This window comes from Halyomorpha halys, unplaced genomic scaffold (genome assembly GCF_000696795.3).
Source record: "Halyomorpha halys isolate HHAL.00 unplaced genomic scaffold, Hhal_1.1 Scaffold780.1, whole genome shotgun sequence".
Classification (NCBI taxonomy): domain Eukaryota; kingdom Metazoa; phylum Arthropoda; class Insecta; order Hemiptera; family Pentatomidae; genus Halyomorpha; species Halyomorpha halys.
In genome coordinates, this window is record NW_027111767.1 from 132,162 (window position 1) to 152,087 (window position 19,926).

Here is a 19,926-nt window from a genome sequence, read left to right on the forward strand (position 1 = left end):
TGGTTTCTCATACAACGTTGAGACTTTTTTTGTTTACCCTCTCCCTGACCATTTATGACATATCTAGGGGGACATCTTGTAGTTACCATACTATTTTAAACAAAGTGGAAAATCCGTGGTTATGTCATGAAATAAAAAACAGCTTATTAAGGCAGGAATCGAACCGGCGCCGCTGCAGTTCCGTGGTTTGTTAAGGAGAGACATTAACGAAATCACCTACAAGTTCCTCACAAAGTTGATGCATAGGACTTTATCACAATAATCTTGTAAAACCATTTTTTTCTCAAATGAAGATTAATCGAATTAAGACAATTCTAATTTAGACCCTCCAACTTCATCAGATAATCGATAGTGTTAGCGGAGAGATTATAATTCGAAATTTTGAAGATAATATTTGTATAATGTTGATAATCAAAATTAATTTTTTAAATAAAAGGTATAAATTATTTGAAATAAAAGGTTTTAATTTTAAAAAAATAGTAAGTTAGAACTTGAAACAATATTTCATTTTGGACGTGTTGATTTCTTCTGAGCTTAATCGTATTTATAATAAGCTTCGTTTTAGGTATTTATTTCTGCCAATATTCGCCTTATCGCCCCTTAAATATTATTTTCAAGAAATAATAGAATACTTATGTTTAAATTTAAGAAGAATTTAAAATGAGAAAAATTTTCTAACATAAATATACTGTAATTCATATTAAAATTTTTTCAATACTAAAATAGAGATGATAATGTTATACTCACAGTACTCTTAGACTTTTAATACCACTGAAAGCATCCGGATCGAGTCTGGTTAACAGTTTGTTACCTCCAAGGCTCCTTTAAATAAATATTAATCGATAGATTATACAATATAATGGATTCTTTAATAATATGTGAATACAAAAAATAAAACTTACAGTTTCTCTATCTGTGACCCTTCAAATGCGAAATTTTCTATAACTTCTATTTGATTATGGTTTAAAACCCTGTAAAAAATACTTATGAGTTATAAATAATTTAAAAATCTTTATAAGCAATAAAAAAATATTGGTTCTGATCATTTTTTCACAAAATGATCTTTTTTTTTGAGTTTACAGATCATGGAGATCATTATGTTAAAAAAATTGTAGAATAAGTAAAATAAGTTAAGGCTCTTGTATAGCTTAAATAGCCGATCTGAGATAAAAAAAAACAGAAAAGAAAAGATCTTTGACCATGTTACCTGATCATTTTATTGTCAGTTTTAGCTTGAAGCAGCACAGATAGTTTGTGGCTCATCCAGTCCCACACTGTCGTATACATTAGTGATAAGCTATCTCATACCTTGTCTTGATGAACTGCCCCCAGAGGGGATGCACGGAAGGAGTGGCTCCTTACCGTGATTAATCTGCTTAAAGGTTCATTTTGTGGAACATATATAACACCAAATTTTTCACAAATTAACACTCATATATATAATCAACATCAGGAGTGCAGAGGTAACACATGAGAGGTTACAGAACAATTAGTCCTCCCAAAATATGTTCTACTTGACCATTCCAAGTACACTCACATCATATTAAACTTAACGTTTATGGTTATAAAACTCAACTATTAATCGAATGCACCGAATTAAATTGGGTTATTGTAAAAAGCACACACTCAATTTTCAAATGGGAACCATTTAAAATGCCATAATACCACTATCAAATAGTAGGATAATGTCGTACTTAGCTATGCCATGTCTTTATGCAAATATGAGTCATATCATGCATATTTTTCTGTCTCCCGAAAACTATCAAAAGGTTGATATATTTTTATATCTGTTTGCCATTTATTTTTTAGATATATTTATTTATCTATCACCACTTTTATTATGTTTATTAATTATTCTTTTTTAATTATCATTGATTATGAAGGAAAGGAGGAAAAAGAGAGGATAGAAGGGGGAGAAAGAGAGAAAAAAGGTGGGATTAACAAAAAAAATTAATAGAGTATAGAGAGAAGAGAAAAAAAAACATTAAAAAGAAAAAGGAAAAAAAAGATAAAAGAACTAAAGCGATGAAACAAAAAAAAAAAAGAAAAGAAAAAAATCATAATCTATTATTACATATTGTTACTTGTTTACTTGTTATGCCTATGATATTAAGCATACTAACATATGCTGTGTAGTTACCAACCCAATGAAGTTGGGCAGTACTTCTTTGTTGTTTTTAATAAAGTTTTTTCTAATAATTACATAATTAAAACATACCACAATAAACTATTGAACATTTTCTACATTTGATATTCTTTAATAATTTCGCTAAATAATAAGAACTTAAGTTCTTAACATCAGTCCTACATCTTGTCCCAACACAATAATTCCGACTAGGCAGATATAAATATAAGACTGGACCCGGACCATATTCATTTCATCATAAATATAAGACCTTTTTAGCAAATTACAGATTTGAGTCTTTCTTATAGTACTATTTCATTAAATGATCGAAAAAAATTCCTCTTTTTATGTCATTACAAGTAGAACAAAAGTAGGAGCTGAAGAAACTTGTGTCCGGGGTTCAGTGTAATGTTTTCATCTTATTCGATTTTCTCGGATTGAGCTTTTCCTGGCTCGGTAATTTTTCACGCCAGCTGAAGGGGAAACAAGTAATGTGTAAAGAGAGTTGTAAATCTGAATCGTATGTTTATTGTACGTCATTCGTTCGTAGGTATCAAACAGGTAAGCTATTAAAAGATTTATTTTTTAATGGATTTATTAAGAAGGTGTTGGGTGGTTGATTTTTTTTTGTGAATATAGTTTGTTGAAAACTATAAAAGCCATGCGTGAAAAATCATTGTTCACTCAATTCTTCTAGTTTATAAACAAATAACCAAGCATGCTACGTTACAACTTTTTTTTATGGTATAAAATGGATTTTACTAACATGAAAATTTCAGGTAAAATGAAAAAAAAAGTCGATGTGGTTCGTTTTTAAGCTATAATCTTGTTTCCTAATTAGTTTATAAATATTATGCACATTTTAAGTGAATGACGGCCTAAACAAATGACAAATTCTCCAAAAATACATTAATGCAATTTGTTTATCATGACGTTTACTTAATTATTTCTTTAACAATATATATTTATGAACGACTATCATCCAAAATTTAATAGTAACGGTCGAAAGGTCATTTGTGATTTTTTTAAAAAAATTATGTATTAGATTGGTGAATTTGTAATAGTCGGATAGACAATTTCTGGGAGAATGACACAATTAAAAAAACTATTTTTAGAAAAGATTCCAATGCACTATTACTTGTAAACCCCGCGCACTATAAATTACATTAAAAGCATTTTTGGAAGAAATAAATCCAAGCTATGAGATAACAAACCCAGGGGAAACAATTTATATTGTTGTTCATGTCTGATGTGCTTTGACCTTCTCAGATTAACTCTATTTTTTTAAATTTAACTGACTTCGCAAAATTACGTTCATCGTTGAAGCAAGCTGATGAAAGAAATAATTTTTATGAAATCCCAAGGTCATACTCGAAATTCTTTTCTTGTATTTTTATCGACTATTTTTAAAAATTATTCATTTTTATTTGTTTACTTTGACTACTATATTCGCCTTACATACTAATATTTGGCTACAAATTGCTCGCAACTGTATAAGAAATTCATTGTTGATTCTGATAATGGTGATAAAAATTGAGAAATGTTCAGTTATAGCATAGAAATTTGAATTTCTAAAGGGAAAATGTAGTTTTCTTGAAAAACCCTTGAAAAAATATATTTATACAATGGATTGAGGTAGGAAAGTAAGATCGTTGATACTTAAATACATCTTTAATAAACCAACTCTCCCTCAATGACTTAGGTTTCCTCTTGGAACACTGAAGACTTTCTTGCTAAATGAACTCTTAATACAAGGACTGAGGTATACTCGGAACCCACCTTTTATCGCTCACAGAAATCGGATTACTTTTGTTTATCTTCTGGAAAGTGTATTCTGGGACTTAGCTTTTATGTTACAACAACGACAGGCATAAAGAACTTTCTTTAATATCGTAAAGGCATGTTTATTTAAAAAGTATGAGTGTATCCTAAGAATTTAAAATTGAAAAATTCCTGTTGTTTTTATGGCTTGAAGCCTGTTGATTTTATATTAATTTTCTTTTTTAAAGAATGTGGCAGTATTTTTTCTTTATGGAACTTGGCTCATGATAATTTTATTATAGTGTATTCATTCGACAAAGGTATTAATCCTTATCTCTTTTTATTTAATTTTATTAAATCTGTCGTTCCCAAGGACATGTAACTTAAAAGACAAGACACGCCGTCATGACCTTACTTCAATACCTGACCTGATGAAGGAAAGTGAATGTTATTTGTGATACCAAATAACATTTACTCTCCTCCATCATTCTTTCAAGTCACAACAACTTAAAAAGTAATAGTAAGCATAAGTATGTATCTGAAAATCAATTTAACCCTAATAAATAATAATGCAGCCTTTAACTTACAAATGATCGGCTGTGATTCTAAACTGATGGCGCATTAGACGTTTTATTTGGTTACTTTCCATGTCTCTGAAAAAGAAAAGAAATTTCAATTGTTAAATCAATACATTTTAGAAAAATATTTTATAAGTGCTTAGTAATTTTTATTTACAATTAATATTATAAATTTGGAGTTGTAGGAAACAATTTTCTAGTATCTGATAGCAGAGCCGGATGGAGCGAGGGTCCCAGAGCGCTTGGTTCAGAAGGTTGTGGGTTCAACATCTACCTGGGCCGGTCAATATTTATTTCACGGCGGCATCAATATTTCAATATTTTGTTTTCGTACCCTTTATTACAATAAAATTAATACTTCATACATATATAATACATGAAATGTATCATATGTACTTTACTGAGTTTCTCCCTTTGATAGCCTTTTAGCATTATAATTTGTTGATATCAGTCCTGATAAGGAGGTATAGTCTAGCTATAGTCTATGGATTTAATGGAATATGAAGGGACCTTTCCGCTGTAAACATAATTTTTTTTTTGTTTCAAACCTCTTTATTGTTTATATGGTTACAGAATACATAATATAATATAATATAATGCAATACTATAAATACTATGCAATAATATAATGCAATACATTATACATATACAATTTACATTATATCTTCTTTTGCCGTATGGCATTATAAGATGAGCAAACATGGTCCGCTGAAGGTGGTTATACATTGGTGGCATGATAGCTGGGGGGCTTACAAGAAATGGGGAGGGGCCATTCCGGCTGGTGCTGTAAACATAAAAAAAATAACTACCTTCTATTAATAGCTCATGTAAATAAAACATTATATGGGATTGGTCATCAAGTGCCTTAAAGAAAAAAAAACAACATAATTTGCGAAATTAGTTTAGAACCATGTGCTAATTATACATAAACAAGTGGACAAAGAACTCGAGTTAGGGTCTACGTGGTCAGAAAATCTTCTTTGTGGTTTAATCTTGTCAGCTAACCCCTCTGAGTTCTGCTGGACTCCCTGAAGCAGTAGCTCTATTCGGAATTATGAGGGGAACATTGCAATGGTAAGAAGATGTTAAAGAACAAAACGCGTAGTTATTATACATATATTTTTTTTAAAACTATTTCATTTGGAATGAATAATATGGAAAGACAGTCATCTATGGACCACGTGCGTATATACAAAGATATTCACAAAAATGTAAAGCATAAAGAGATAAATTGTTCAATGAAAAAGTCCAAGAAATTTGTTTCTAATGTTAAGCTTGAAATAATTTATTTCTTGATTATTATTATATACGTTTTTTTGTTTTTTTTATTGTTGCATAATATATCTACTACGAATTTTTAACCTCAGTTTCACTTTGTAATATGAAGAAGAAAAGGAATATCAGAAGCAGTTTGGGGTGATAAGTGACCGAGCGAAATATATTGTATTTGTTATACATCTGAGATTAGCAGTAACTTTTTTCATTTTGTATAAGCTGTAGTTTTAAATTTTACTGTGTTTTCAAATAGAAAATTTTACAATTTTCAACTTTACAATTATATAATTAGGATATATACTAATTACTTACTTTAAAAATATTTATAAAAAATACTGCTAAAACCTTATCTTCATTAGGATAAACGGTATAGTAAAAAAAAAGGGCACTGAAAGTTTTTGAAAAACAGTAAAAACCCATTGTTTGGGCTGTTAAACGCCCTTTCAAAACTAACAAACAAACAAACATTTTGAGACAACCTAAATCCAAATAACTAAGTTTTGCATAAATGCCTGCAGTCTGTTTAGCTTTAAAATAAACAGTTGTAGGAAACCGAAATTATATATTTAAGATGGATAGGTTGTCACTGCAAACTTTTCGCTAATATCGACGTACCGAAAATGGCTCTTCATAGATTTTACCCTTTTATTTTTACAATTTTATCAAAAAAGGCTCCTAAAATTTTGACTAAACACTTTATATCTATGAAGAACTAATTGGTTATTAATATAAATAGATCTTATTTCATTAAATTATTTCGACAGGCTTAATATGGTGAATTTTCAAAATAGAATTCCATTAAAGATCTTCTGTTTATTTGAAGTAATAAAACGATTTTTAATCATAATAATACTTACGTAATAAAAATGGACAATTACCAATTTAAAAAAAAGTTGTTAACTAAAGGAGAAATATTTTTACAGGTTAAAAATAATTTTTCCGAAATAAGAGTAAGTATAGACGTATAATAATGCCGTTGGAAAGTATACCGAGATTTAAAAAAAAAAATATAATATATTATGTTATAGGAGGTAATAGTGACGAAAAACGCATTAATAATCTTAAATTATAAATAAATATTCTCGTATTTCCGATGTTGTTCAGAATGTTCTGATAATAGTCGAATTATACTTTTACTTACCAATAGTAAAATATTAAAAGCATACCCATAAGGAATAATAGAAGGACTAATTTCAACTGGAATTTCAGGGGTTAGTAAAAATATTGTAATGTTTATACCACGTTAGATTTTGATGCATTCAAACAATCACGAAAAAATAGAGATTTTTTTCTTTTTCTGGACTAAATCTTTATTAGGATAGAAAATAATTTATTCTGGCATTGAATTATATCATATTATATAATATGTATATTGAAATGTGTTAATATATATTATTCTTGGTATTTAATAAGTATTAGTTTCGCCTTTTGCTCGAAGGCCTTTTTGGAAATAAATGGAGGAACTGAATGAGAATCAATGTTAATAATTTTATTGTTCTATATTTTGAATTTAGGTATGATAAACCCAGTCAATACCCATTAGTTCCTTTTATAAAATAAATTAATATAATAAATGTGTCACTCAACTGGAAAAAATTGGGAATGCCATACGGACCTCTATTCTGAAAATGTTTTCAATCCCTGTCCTAAATCAATCTAACAGTAAGGTCATAACTTCTGACCTCTCGCCCATTGTTCGCCAAAAGAAATATTCCATTCATCACTATTAAAGTATCGAGGAATTTATAGAGTACAGCCTGTATAGTTCAATTTCCGTGGAAAATATGGAATTTTTGTGGAAAGTAGTAAAGAAGACACATGAAAGATATTGTTTAGTTTTGGTTGATTGGTAAGTTTAAGTTCTTGTTTTGTTTTTTTTCTAAATTTAATTAATTTTTTTGGTTGTGAGGTGTTCTTAATAACAAAATGCACCTAATAAGAACCTTGGACTATTCAAAGTAAAAAAATCAAAAACAAATATAATTTTGAATAAGAGAAATATTATAAAAAATGTTAAAAAACTATTATTATAATTGGATTCCTTTCCAAAGGCTGTATCCCGATGACTCTGCGAGGCGTCCAAAAAGAAGGTGGCGATGGGATATTTTAACTTAAAATATTTATTGGAGTGGTGCCCATGGATAGCTGATTCTCAAGTTTTATTTTATTTACTTATTGAATTCAGTTTAAAAGTTAGCAATTTCAATCAACAAAGAAAATAATAAACATATTGTATCTTATACAAATCTTAAATATCTAAATCAATTACTGTTTTAATTAATTAATAACCTTCATCAGATTAGCTAACGTTTAATTGGTTTATACTTTTACTAATATATACTTGTACACATGTACCTTTGTCGCAATTTATATATACATGTTAGAAAATCGTTAAATGAAAAATCCAATTAAAACTACTCGGTAGTTTCTACTTCTATTTCATTATTTTTCAATTTAATAGAGTAACAAACGATTCTAGTGGAAACTCCATTTAGCCTATCGATGCAGCAACACCAGACTATAAATTGAGAAGCAGCAATTAACGCTGACAGTTGATAGTTAAAGTGGAGTTGGATCACCACTAAAACGGTACAGCAGATTGTACATGGCATATGAAGAATTCCAATATTGTTTGCAGTAGAAATAAATTTTTTTTTATATATTTTTTTCTCGCCTATATGAGCAATTTGTAACTTTTGGTTTAAATCATATGTTTTATATAAAATTAATTTTTTTTAAAAATAATTTATTTATTGTTATTGACAACTGTATACATATATACATATCAAATAAATTTGCTGTAAGTGATATTATGACAAGATACAAATATGTGGAGAATCTACCCATTGATAGAACTCCAAAAACACTTATAAAGGAGAAGATCTCGAGGCCATCTTCTTTTCAGACGTCTAGGAGGATTATTAGGTAGTGAAGGAGAAGCCAGGTTAGAAACGAGTTGGTTTGAGTGGTTGGGAAGTTTATTATGGAAGGATTGGTACCTGGTTCTGGCTAAATCGGCAACATAGGGGACTTTGAGGTCCTGATGGATGATTTGATTTGTGACAAAGTAAGGAGCATTAAGGATTTTACGAAGGATTTTGAACTGTAAGGATTGGATTCGAGAGGAATTAGATGGTTTAATGGAGCCCCTTAGCTCAATTCCGTATGTCCAGTAAATTAAAATAAAAACAAAATCTTAAACAATAACTAATATCATTTTAGACTTATAAATAATGCTTGACTGGATCAGAAGGAATGACATTACAACAGCTCTCAGGGAGAAAAAGGTTAATCTTGGACTTCAGGAAGGAGTTTTAAGTCCATACAAGAAGCAGCATAGGGGGGTAAAGTCAAGAAACATACATCAAGAGAATTTGAAACCACCTAAAGCATCTGGAAGGTATGAAGTCTGAGAACCTACAATCTAGGATACGGAAACTTTAAGCCAACCCACCTTAGTCTCCTTGCCTTTCTGCATGACTAAACCGTATTTATAAATAATTGGAGGAACGTCCAATTTAACTAACCCATTCTGCAAGAACAAACAAAGGTTACGAGGGACCTCGAGTTGAAATACGGAACAATACAAAGTCAGAGCAAGTTAGGACTTTAAAATACCTGCTAATTCAATCTTTAGATGACCTCACTATTCTTAAGAGAAAAATGCGGGGCAAGAGCGAGGTGGCAGAACAAGATATCCTTCGGACAAAACTCATTACAATAAATTGACTAACAGACTAAAAACAGAGAGTACAAAATTTCCAGACCTTAACAGAAAACCTAAACACCACTCATAAATCATTACGGACAACTACAAAAATGCTACTACAATACAAATCATTCAACCATCCACTTCTCTCTGAATAAAAAAAAAACTTAAACACGATGAGATGAAGAAAAAACTCAAATGTTCGGCGAACACTTCTTCAAAACTTTTAACCCCCATCCAGATATCCTTAATCCAACCCATCTTGAACATGTTGAAGCAGAGATTACAATTCCATATTTTACAATAAGTCTCTTGGCCATTACCGTTTCAACCTTCGAGGTGGATTGTTGAGATGGGTGGAACTAGATAAGGATTGATCCAATGGATAAGGATGGTTAGAAAGGTTTATATGGAATTTTGAGAATTTGTTTGGTATGAGGTCAAGGAAAAAAGTCATATGAAGGCCATGGTGTAGTGGTCTGTTTGAAAGATCATAGGGTGCATTAAAATCCTTAGAATAGGATTTTGGATTGAATGAATTTGATACGTTTGATGTTCGACGGTTTAGCCGTTCACCAAAGTTCAAGTCCGTAGGTCCAGATAGGTCTGAGTACAGTCTTATAAATTAGAAGTTTGTTTACTATTGAGAGATGAGAAGTCCGGTTGAGCAGTCGGTAAAGTTGGCTGAATCGTCTGTTGAGTTCTTGTCTTTAAGTCTAGTATATTGGTTCTAGGTGAGTCTTTTGTGTAAGATGAATCCAAGATATCGCACGGTGTCGGATCTGGGTAGAGGAATATTATTAAAAGGTGTACCAAAGTAATAACAGGTGGACAGAAGCCACGGCGGAGGATGAAAGTCACATGGGTGCATTTCGATTCGTTGACTTTTATCCGCCATTGTTTGCACCATTGCTCAATCCGGGTGAGGTGTGTTTGGAGATTGGATGAGGGTGGAAGGATAGGATAGCTGCTTCTTCGGCAAATATTGTCAGGAACGTGTCGAGATTGATGAGAATGTCAGCAGCGAAGAGGATGTAGAGACCAGGACCCATGACACTGCCTTGGGGAACTCCTGCCTCGATCGGGTAGATATTTGAGTGCTCGGAACCACTGCGAACTGGAAAGAAGCGATTTGAGATGTAAGAGCGGAGGATAAGGCCTACGGTTTGGGATAATATGGATTTGAGCTTAAAAAGCAATCCGGCATGCCATACCCGGTCAAAAGCTTGCGCTATGTCCAGAAAGGCAACCGAGCAGTATTGTTTCTTTTCAAGAGCAGAAGAGATATGGTCAACGACTCTGAGGCCTTGTCGAACTGTAGAGTGCCTTGGGTGGAATCCAAATTGGAGTGTGGGAAAACTCTGTGATTCAACTATGGATAGGATACGTTTTAGGAGGATTTTTAAAAATAATTTTGAGAGGATTGGAAGTAAGCTAATAGGCTAATAGGAAGCAGGATTATTAGGAGGTTATCCTGGTTTTGGAAAGAGAATTATAATGGAATGTTTCCAAAGGACAGGAAAGTGGGTTGTTCTTAGAATTTGGTCATGTTCCCGAGGGAATTATCCTGAGTAGAAAGGGTAGAGAAGTAGGGGTTGAAGGACTGGAATCGATGGTTGGCCAATTCTCTCTTGACTAGTTTACTGTAATAATTATATAAGCAACGATCAGTAGGGTGTCTAGTACGTTGCCTTAATGTTCTGCATCGGGGCTTAATCTGGATGAAGTCTTTGAGAGTGGTAGAGGATTTGTCTTGGGTTTATTTGGGACATTATATGGTAGGGAGGCAGACCAGACAACTTGTTGGATAAGGGTTGTGAAGGAATGGACTGCGTCGTCTAGTTTTTCAGGGAAACTTTGAGTTCGATTTGCTCTGTTGGGGTTTGGTGAAAGATATTCCAGTTTACTGGGCCCCTTATGAATGAGGGTGGAGGTTACACAGAAATAGAGGATATGGAGATGCTTAGGATTAGTGGACTATGGTCTGAGGATAGGTTATCAAAGCGTGAAAGGGAAGAGTTTAGAGGTCCTAGGCGTTTGTGTATGAAGTCCAGGAGGTCAGGGTTACGGTTGGGATCAGTTGACCAGTATAGCAAAGAAATTTAAAAAAAAATCAGTTGTATTTGACAAAACCAATATTTTAAATGTTTTGGAATGAATTAAGTTGTACAAAAGAATGATTATAATGAATAAAAAAGATACTCAGCTTTATTTAACATTTTAAAAATAAGATACCTTTCATTAAGAAATATACCTATTTATTTATTTTCATATTATGTATTTATTATATATTTTGATATAATAAATACATAATACATTATTATATATTATAAAATTATATTATGTTATTTATTATTCATATTATTCGGTAACTGACTATTATATCATGGTAATGATTAGTACATGGTAACTAGATGTTCATATTCGTAAAATACATGAATGGTCAACATTAACGAAACCGATTTTTGAAATTTGACATTAAATAAATGATAGTTAAATATCATATTAGATATACAGCTCCCAATATACTCCCATGTATATACCATGGTCCTATATACCATGATGTCGTGTTAAATGTAAAAAGGTTTAACTTGCTAAATGTTATAAGTATATGATCGGGAACAGCCCAATTAAAAGTCCATGTAATATGTTAAATTCAGATTATCTGGGAAACTTTGTAACTTTTCTTTCCAAAATTTTATTTTTGCATACATTACTTTATTAGAGTTTTGAAAATTTCCAAAATAAAAAAAAATACGAACTACGAGCATCAAATCTATCAAAACAACAGCAGACAAAAATATGGTGCTTAGCTCGTCTGTTGGACGTGAACCTATTAACAGACTCTCAACCATGTTAAATGTTAAAACGTTTCAACATGCGAAAAAAAGGAAATATTTCTTCGTTTAATACAACTTTTTGTATTTAACACTTAGTTTAATATCTTAAACTAAAGATCATGAATGTTCAGCTTTTTTGGAAATTTATCATGTTTATTTATAGGTTGGTCGTTTGGTTCTTAATTCAAACTTCTTCCGCAAGCATTTAGCCCTTTCAACAAATGCTGGGTGTCGGATTTAAGTAATCTTAATTTTTTGAATTTATATAAAGTCGAGGGTCTCATTTTTTGATGCCCCCTTACCGGAAGACCCCGAAGAAGCCGCGATTTCAATGCCTCTCCAAATAAAACTATGAACTATGCAATCTAGGACCGGGTCTGCCCCTACCATCACGCCATAGTCCAGGACATGCTGGCCAGCCTCTGAGGAAGAAGCAGCCTGTTTCGTGAACACCAGGCGATTACATGGTTTTCACCATTTCATCCACCGCATATTATTAGAACGAGGGAAGACATCAGATAAGCAATATCCTAATGAATGAGATCATCCCATGTTCTGTTACTATCTTATTTTGTCAAAATAATTATTCAATTAACACACTAACAACATTTTTCCTCCTCAGGGATTATATTTTGGTCTTAAAAGAAATATATATGTTGATTAATAACCAGAAAAGTCTCACAATTTTAACACCCCTTTTCCACACTAATTTTAATTTCATAATTCAACATACACTCGGGATAGCTGAAGTAAGAAACGGACACTGGGTAATTATCCACTCTTTAGTATTCACGCCTTTAATACTTTGAGCTAATACTTACATGTATACTTATTAATAAATATACTACAGAAATACTTTAGGTTTCTGTTTAAGAAATATCTGCTATACTAATGTAAAAGTAACTGTAATACTGTGTATTATAATAAAAATTGAAATAGTTAGTTTGCTTCGCTAACTGTATATATATATATATATAGAACAAGAAGATTTTTCCGTAACATCTTTTTAATTATTCGCTGGCAATAATAAATTCTAACTCTTCTTCATATAAAAAAATACACACGCTTTATGTATTATACATGCTTCCTTCAAGTGTTCAATGACACTATTGAATAGCTCACTTGTCAGGATGTGGTTTGTGTCTACGTCGTGAGCACTAGAACATGTAATAACTTTCTCTAGTCAGCTCATTATTGCTCTGGCTGCAAACCTTCACAAAGTTAAATTAACTGTTTCCAAAACAGACAGTGATTAGTGTGCTATCAAGTTTTATGTAGGACGAATATTATTCTTTTTTATTACTAAACACTATTTGATTGAAAATCTAAAATAATAATTAACATCAATTTACTTCTATATTCTGTATATAATTTTTTCTTTTTGTAATTTTTTTTATTTATTATTTACACATTTTAGTCCAAACTTTTTCACTATCTTATGCCATTATTATTTTTTTTTTTTTTCGGTTATGTTTCATTCATAAACTGGAATAAAAAGAGCCGCTAGTAACCAAAAGATATTAGCGTCAAGGTAGGAAGGAACAAAGGTTTTATACAAGAGGTTAGCTTACACTAGCCCATTGAGACAACCCTTTCTTTTAACTTTTGTGTTATTTTCCATGTATTCAGACTTTTTTTTTATGTTCAGCTATTGTAGTGTGTTCTTTTTATCCTTTTCTTTCTATACACATACACATATACAGTACAATAAAAAAACAAACAAGACATATAGCTTTAAAATTGATTTTACATAAACCGCCTTAGCAAAATGTATTATGTTTATATAATTAAATATGTATACTAATGAATTAAATAGCATTTGCTATAACTATAAATAAATCAGAAGGGCATAGTTTTAAAAAAGTGAGATATTTTATTTATGATCTTTACAATTTCTTGAGGTTGGTTAATGTTTTTTAAATAAATTAATTTGATCCTATTTTAGTCTTAAAACATTTTTCATTTGTTTATAAGTCCGACGTTTTGGCCGATTCGCCCATCCTCAAGGACAATCTTAATACAATTTTAGAACCACATCATTTAAAAACAACTTTATGTAGGCTATTCTACCCAGGTCATTTATATCAGTATAACAATATTAATTGTTGAGGTGTTATAAATTTTAACAAAGAAGGTTGACAGTGATAAAAAGTTTTATTTATTGTGAACAATTGAATAATTAGGGCAATATTTAGACTGATATAAATGACCTGGGCAGAATAGCCTGTATAAATTTGCTTTTTTATATGATGTGGTACACAAAGTGTACTCAGATTGTCCTTGAGGAGAGGCCGAAACGTTAGAGTTATAAAGGAATAAAAACTGTTTTGAGTCTGAAATAGGATCAAATTTATTTATTGAAACAAGTCCGTTTATGTTTAACATCGAAGGAGCTAATAGTTACTAATGGACAATTGTATGTGGCTCTGTCATGAGTCAGGAACAAAGATGGGGTGATTCCGAACAATGTTTTTGAGGAGCCACTAAATTGAAATCCAAATTATAATATATAAGACTTGAAATTTATTTTTTCATGCTTACACCATATTGAAAGAAATAATACAATCTGTACTACATACTGCATGTAAAATACAGTTATTCAAATGAGCAACCAGTTTTACAATTAAATGAACAGTCAATTTCTAAAATGGGAGCTAGTTCGCCGCTGGAGAGACAGATGGTTAGGGTATTATATGTAGATTATATACATAATAAATAGTATCAAATAACATTTGATACAATTAAAAATTAATCACAAAGAAATTTTCCATAAAATTTAATTTGAATTCAAGAGTTATGATATGATATAACTGTTATATTCATATTAAATATCTATAGCCAAATAATACTCCTGTAATAGTTAAATATTACAATTAATTATTTATAAAACGTAACTATTCACTGAAATTGGAATCGGACCTGCAGACTCTTATATCGCATATGGATTGATCGATGTTGATATAGTTGATTGTTTTCACTCTGGAACTATCAACATCCTAGCAGGAAAAAGCTTTGATCTTATACCAGCCGACTCTCCACAATATTGGCTCCGTCCATACCATCCGTGATACCAACTGATGGGAGTAGTTGCAATCACTGACAATATCACCGGACAGCTCAAGTTGCTCGTCCAATGTGTTAATATTATTTAGTGTTGTTGAAAATGACATAATAGTTTTATTATGCTTATTAAGTAATGCTTGAACACAATAGCGTTAAATAATCGATTTTGCAAAATAATTTCAACGATTTTCTCATGGTTTTCGATTGCTTTGTAATCAAACAGATATTGCAAAATATGGTGATTGTTTTCGTTGAGGAGCTCGAAATGCGTTGAATAATTAGCAGATGTCTGATACGTTTTCTTTAAAATTTAAAAACAAAACCAGCAAAAAAATGATCTTGTTGGTTATTTAAATCATAAGTTAGTTTTAAAATGATAGGAAAATTCAAAAAGCAATAACTGTCTGAAAATGGTTGCTTAAGTAAGGTGTAAAATGTCAGCTCAAAAGAAGTTTCGTTGAGAGAAACCAATATATTAATGCATATAGGACTTGGATGAGTTTAGATCCACCGAATGTGCTGAATGCGAAGATTCAAATAAAGAGATCTGGTCCTAAGAAAACAACATTAAGATGTTTATATGTTTGATTTAAATATATCTACAAAAGTCACTTAAGTAATCTAATATATAACTAGCATTACTATTAAATGTGAGGCTGAAATGCAGTGCCGATGAAAAAACAAAACAAGACTCTATGCAACGTTGTATGGAAAAATGGTAGTTCAGGCAAAATAATATTAATCGCCTTTAGTTCAATATCCAAAAGCTAAGGAGTAAGATTAAAAATGACTTTTTCCTGGTATTTTACTCTCCTTTTACGTAGCAACACAATAAAAACAGTTTTTATTGTAGTTTTCTCTTCATAGCCTAGCTTGAGAGTGAGTTTTGACTTAAATTATCTATAAGACCCTGGGGCGATGTCTTTTTAGCCTGATTCCGGTCGAACGTGTTAGAGGTAGTAAAAACTAGGGATGCGACATCGATGTCGATGTTTTTGACATCGATGTTTTTAAGCCGATGTTTTCTAAACATCGATGTTTTTAAGCCGATGTTTTCTAAACAATTTGTTTTGTCCCAATTTTTCATTTTTTTTTCCAAAAGTAACTAAATGAAAACCAAAAATTTACGGTATAAATAGATTCCTATCAACAATGTGGTCGAATAATAAAGTACCTCCAACCTTCACGCTAACGACATGATAGAGATAAATTACGACTAGAAAAACAACGATGTTTTAAAATATCTTTGCTCAATATTAAAATACCATTGCACACAAATCTTTGCCAAAAATACATCGATGTTTTTGAACAACCATTTCAGTAACTCAAGGTCTGTTCCAACGACGACGTATAGTCCGGCCAGTCGGAAGTGGTTTTTGCCAAAAAAGATGCAACATTGATAAAAAAATATAGATGTTTTGAAATATCAATGTTCAATATTAGAATAATGTTGCTTACAATACATTACCCAGAATACATTGATGATTTTGAACAACTATTACAGAAACATAAGGTCTGTTCCAACGATCCCGTATTCTAAGGCCTGTCAGAAGTGGTTTTTGAAACTAAGAATCCTATATCAACTACAAAAAACATCGTATTTTTAAAATATCGTTACTTACAATAAATTACCCAAAAAACATCGATGTTTTTGAACATCAATTTGAATAACATAAGGTCTGTTCCAACGGTCACGCATTCTACGCCCTGTCAGAAGTGTTTTTTTAAACAAAGAATCCGACATCGACTAAAAAAAAATCGATGTTTTTAAAATATCGTTGCTTACAATACATTACCGAAAAAACATCGATGTTTTAAAATATCGTTACTCACAATACATTACCCAAAAAACATCGATGTTTTTGAACATCCATTTGAATAACATAAGGTCTGTTCCAACGATCCCGCGTCCTAAGGCCTGTAAGAAGTGCTTTTTGAAACAAAGAATCCGACATCGACTACAAAAATCATCGATGGTTTAAGATATCGTTACTTACAATTTATTACCCAAAAACATCGATGTTATAAAATATCGTTTCTTACAATACATTACTCAAAATACATCGATATTATTGAACAATTATTTCAGAAACATAAGGTCTATTCCAACGATCCTGCGTCCTATGGACTGTAAGAAGTTTTTTTGAAACAATGAATCCGACATCGACTACAAATAGCATCGATGTTTTAAAATATCGTTCCTTACAATACATAACTCAAAATACATCGATGTTTTTAACAACTATTTCAGAAACATAAGGTCTGTTCCAATGACGACGTATAGTCCGGCCAGTCGGAAGTGGTTTTTGTTACTAAGAATCCTATATCGACTACAAAAATCATCAATGTTTTAAAATATCATTGGTTACAATACATAACTCAAAATACATCGATGTTTTTTGTAGTCGATGTCGGATTCTTTGTTTCAAAAAGCACTTCTTACAGGCCTTAGGACGCGGGATCGTTGGAACAGACCTTATGTTATTCAAATGGATGTTCAAAAACATCGATGTTTTCTGGGTAATGTATTGTGAGTAACGATATTTTAAAACATCGATGTATTTTGGGTAATGTATTGTAAGCAATGATATTTTAAAAATATCAACGTTTTTTGTAGTCGATGTCGGATTCTTAGTTCCAAAACCTACTTCTGACAGGCCGTTGAATGCGTGATCGTTGGAACAGACCTTATGTTTCTGAAATAGTTGTTCAAAAACATCGATATTTTTTGGGTAATCTATTGTAAGCAACTATATTTTAAAACATTGAGGTTTTTTTGGATATCATGTCCTATTGGATGATTGAAAAAGCACTTCTGACTGGCCGGAGGATGCGTAGTCTTTAGAACAGTCTTCATGTTAAGGCGGATCCACATGTTGGCCGCTCGCCACGGATCGGAGGCTCGTACAAATGCTCGGCAAACGAAGAGCGGACCATCCACATGTCAGTGTTATTCAGAGAGGCAAGGATGGCGGACGTACTAGTGGTTTCAGCCATTGCACTTGGATTGTATTATTTTTATTACAAAAAAAGAAAATTAAAGGAAATTAAATATAAATAAATAAGATTAAATATAAAACTTATTATAAAAAGTACCAACAAACACCATTAACCTCCTAACAGCTCTCAGTTGCAACTAGACAAAGAACAATGTTGGAGACGCTACACGAGCGCCCTCACGAACCCCTTTGATCTGTGGCCAAAAAACCGACTCTCGACGGCTCGGCAACGAGCCTAGGCCAACCAAGCCAAGCCACCCATCCACATGCTCGCGTATATCTGAGTTCGCCATGGCTCGGCCAACGTGTAGAGGCCCCTTTACAGAAATGGTTAAAAAAACATCGATGTTGGAAAACATCGATGTTGGAAAACATCGATGTTTTTTTAAACATAGATGTTCCAGTATTGAACATCGATGTTTTAAAACATCGATGTTTTTTTATCGATGTCGCATCCCTAGTAAAAATCTACAGATATCGAAGTACCTAAAATCTGTCTATATAACACTTTATGTTTAAATTAAAATAATAAGTGCTGAAAAACTAGTAAGTGTTTTATTCACTGAATGTATAATAATAATAATAATAATATATATTATTATTGATTTTTATGAACATTAAAAAGATATAATACTATTAGTTGATATTAATGTGTTATTTAAATTGTTATGATAATCGATTACAAGGTTTGACTTACTTTAACCTAAGAAAGTATGGACAATCATGACATAAAAACTGAAGTTAATTTTGGTACAAGAAAGATATCAAAAATTAACCTGGTCTTGGAGTCCATAACTTGCGATATAAAATAAATTTAAAAGGGAAAAGATAAACTGAACTTAATCTGATTTGAAAGATGGTAAGATACCTGAGAATTCACCTTGAACGCCGCCTTACCCTGGAATCACCATATCAACATCAAACTAACTCAGACCTACGCAAGGTTAGCAATGCTATATCCTATCCTAAACAGAAATTCCAAACTAAAACCAAAAACAACTGTTCCTATATTCAAAATAATTCTCAGGTCACTGCTTTTGTACGGCTGTGTAGTGTGGGGAGCGGCATCCTTTACGAAAAGGAAAAAAATTACAATCTTTTCAAAATAAAGTTCTAACAATCGTAGTTCATGCTCCATGGTTCATAATAAATAGCCAATTCTATCGAGTCAATAGAGGATTACATCAAAAACGATTCATGATGTTCCACTCCCAGTTGCCGACAGTTAAAGCAGCAGTGACCTACAACCTGGGAAACCTAACCTCAACGCAAAGACTGAAGCCCAGACTGCTGTGGACATTTTATTATAAATTCTGCATTCATTAATTCATTATTCACATTTTACTTATTTTTTTTTTGTCTTCTATCGTCCTTTTTCCAAATTAACTCGTTTTGTTTTTTTTACCATTGGAAGGCAATTGTTTGTTTTGTTAAGTCTACAAATATTGTTATTTTTTGTTATAAATTTTTCTTTTTTATTTTATTAAGAAGCATTATTCTTATCTATTTATTTTCTTTTAATTAAAACATTGTATATAGTTAGGGGTGTCTTTTGTACGAGACTATACTCCCCCTC

At 31.6% G+C, this 19,926-nt stretch overlaps 1 protein-coding gene across 3 annotated transcripts in view; it reads right to left on the reverse strand.

Annotated features, from left to right (window-relative positions):
- Nucleotides 1–19,926, reverse strand: part of LOC106686122 (lutropin-choriogonadotropic hormone receptor) — a 514,005-nt gene that overhangs the window by 102,005 nt on the left and 392,074 nt on the right. For all 3 annotated transcript variants that reach the window (XM_014429270.3, XM_067049772.1, XM_067049773.1), the window contains 3 exons: nucleotides 4,474–4,539; nucleotides 903–971; nucleotides 748–822 (listed from right to left, as the gene is read on the reverse strand). In XM_014429270.3, coding sequence (XP_014284756.1) covers nucleotides 748–822; nucleotides 903–971; nucleotides 4,474–4,539 — 210 coding nt within the window. The remainder of the gene's footprint in view (nucleotides 1–747; nucleotides 823–902; nucleotides 972–4,473; nucleotides 4,540–19,926) is intronic.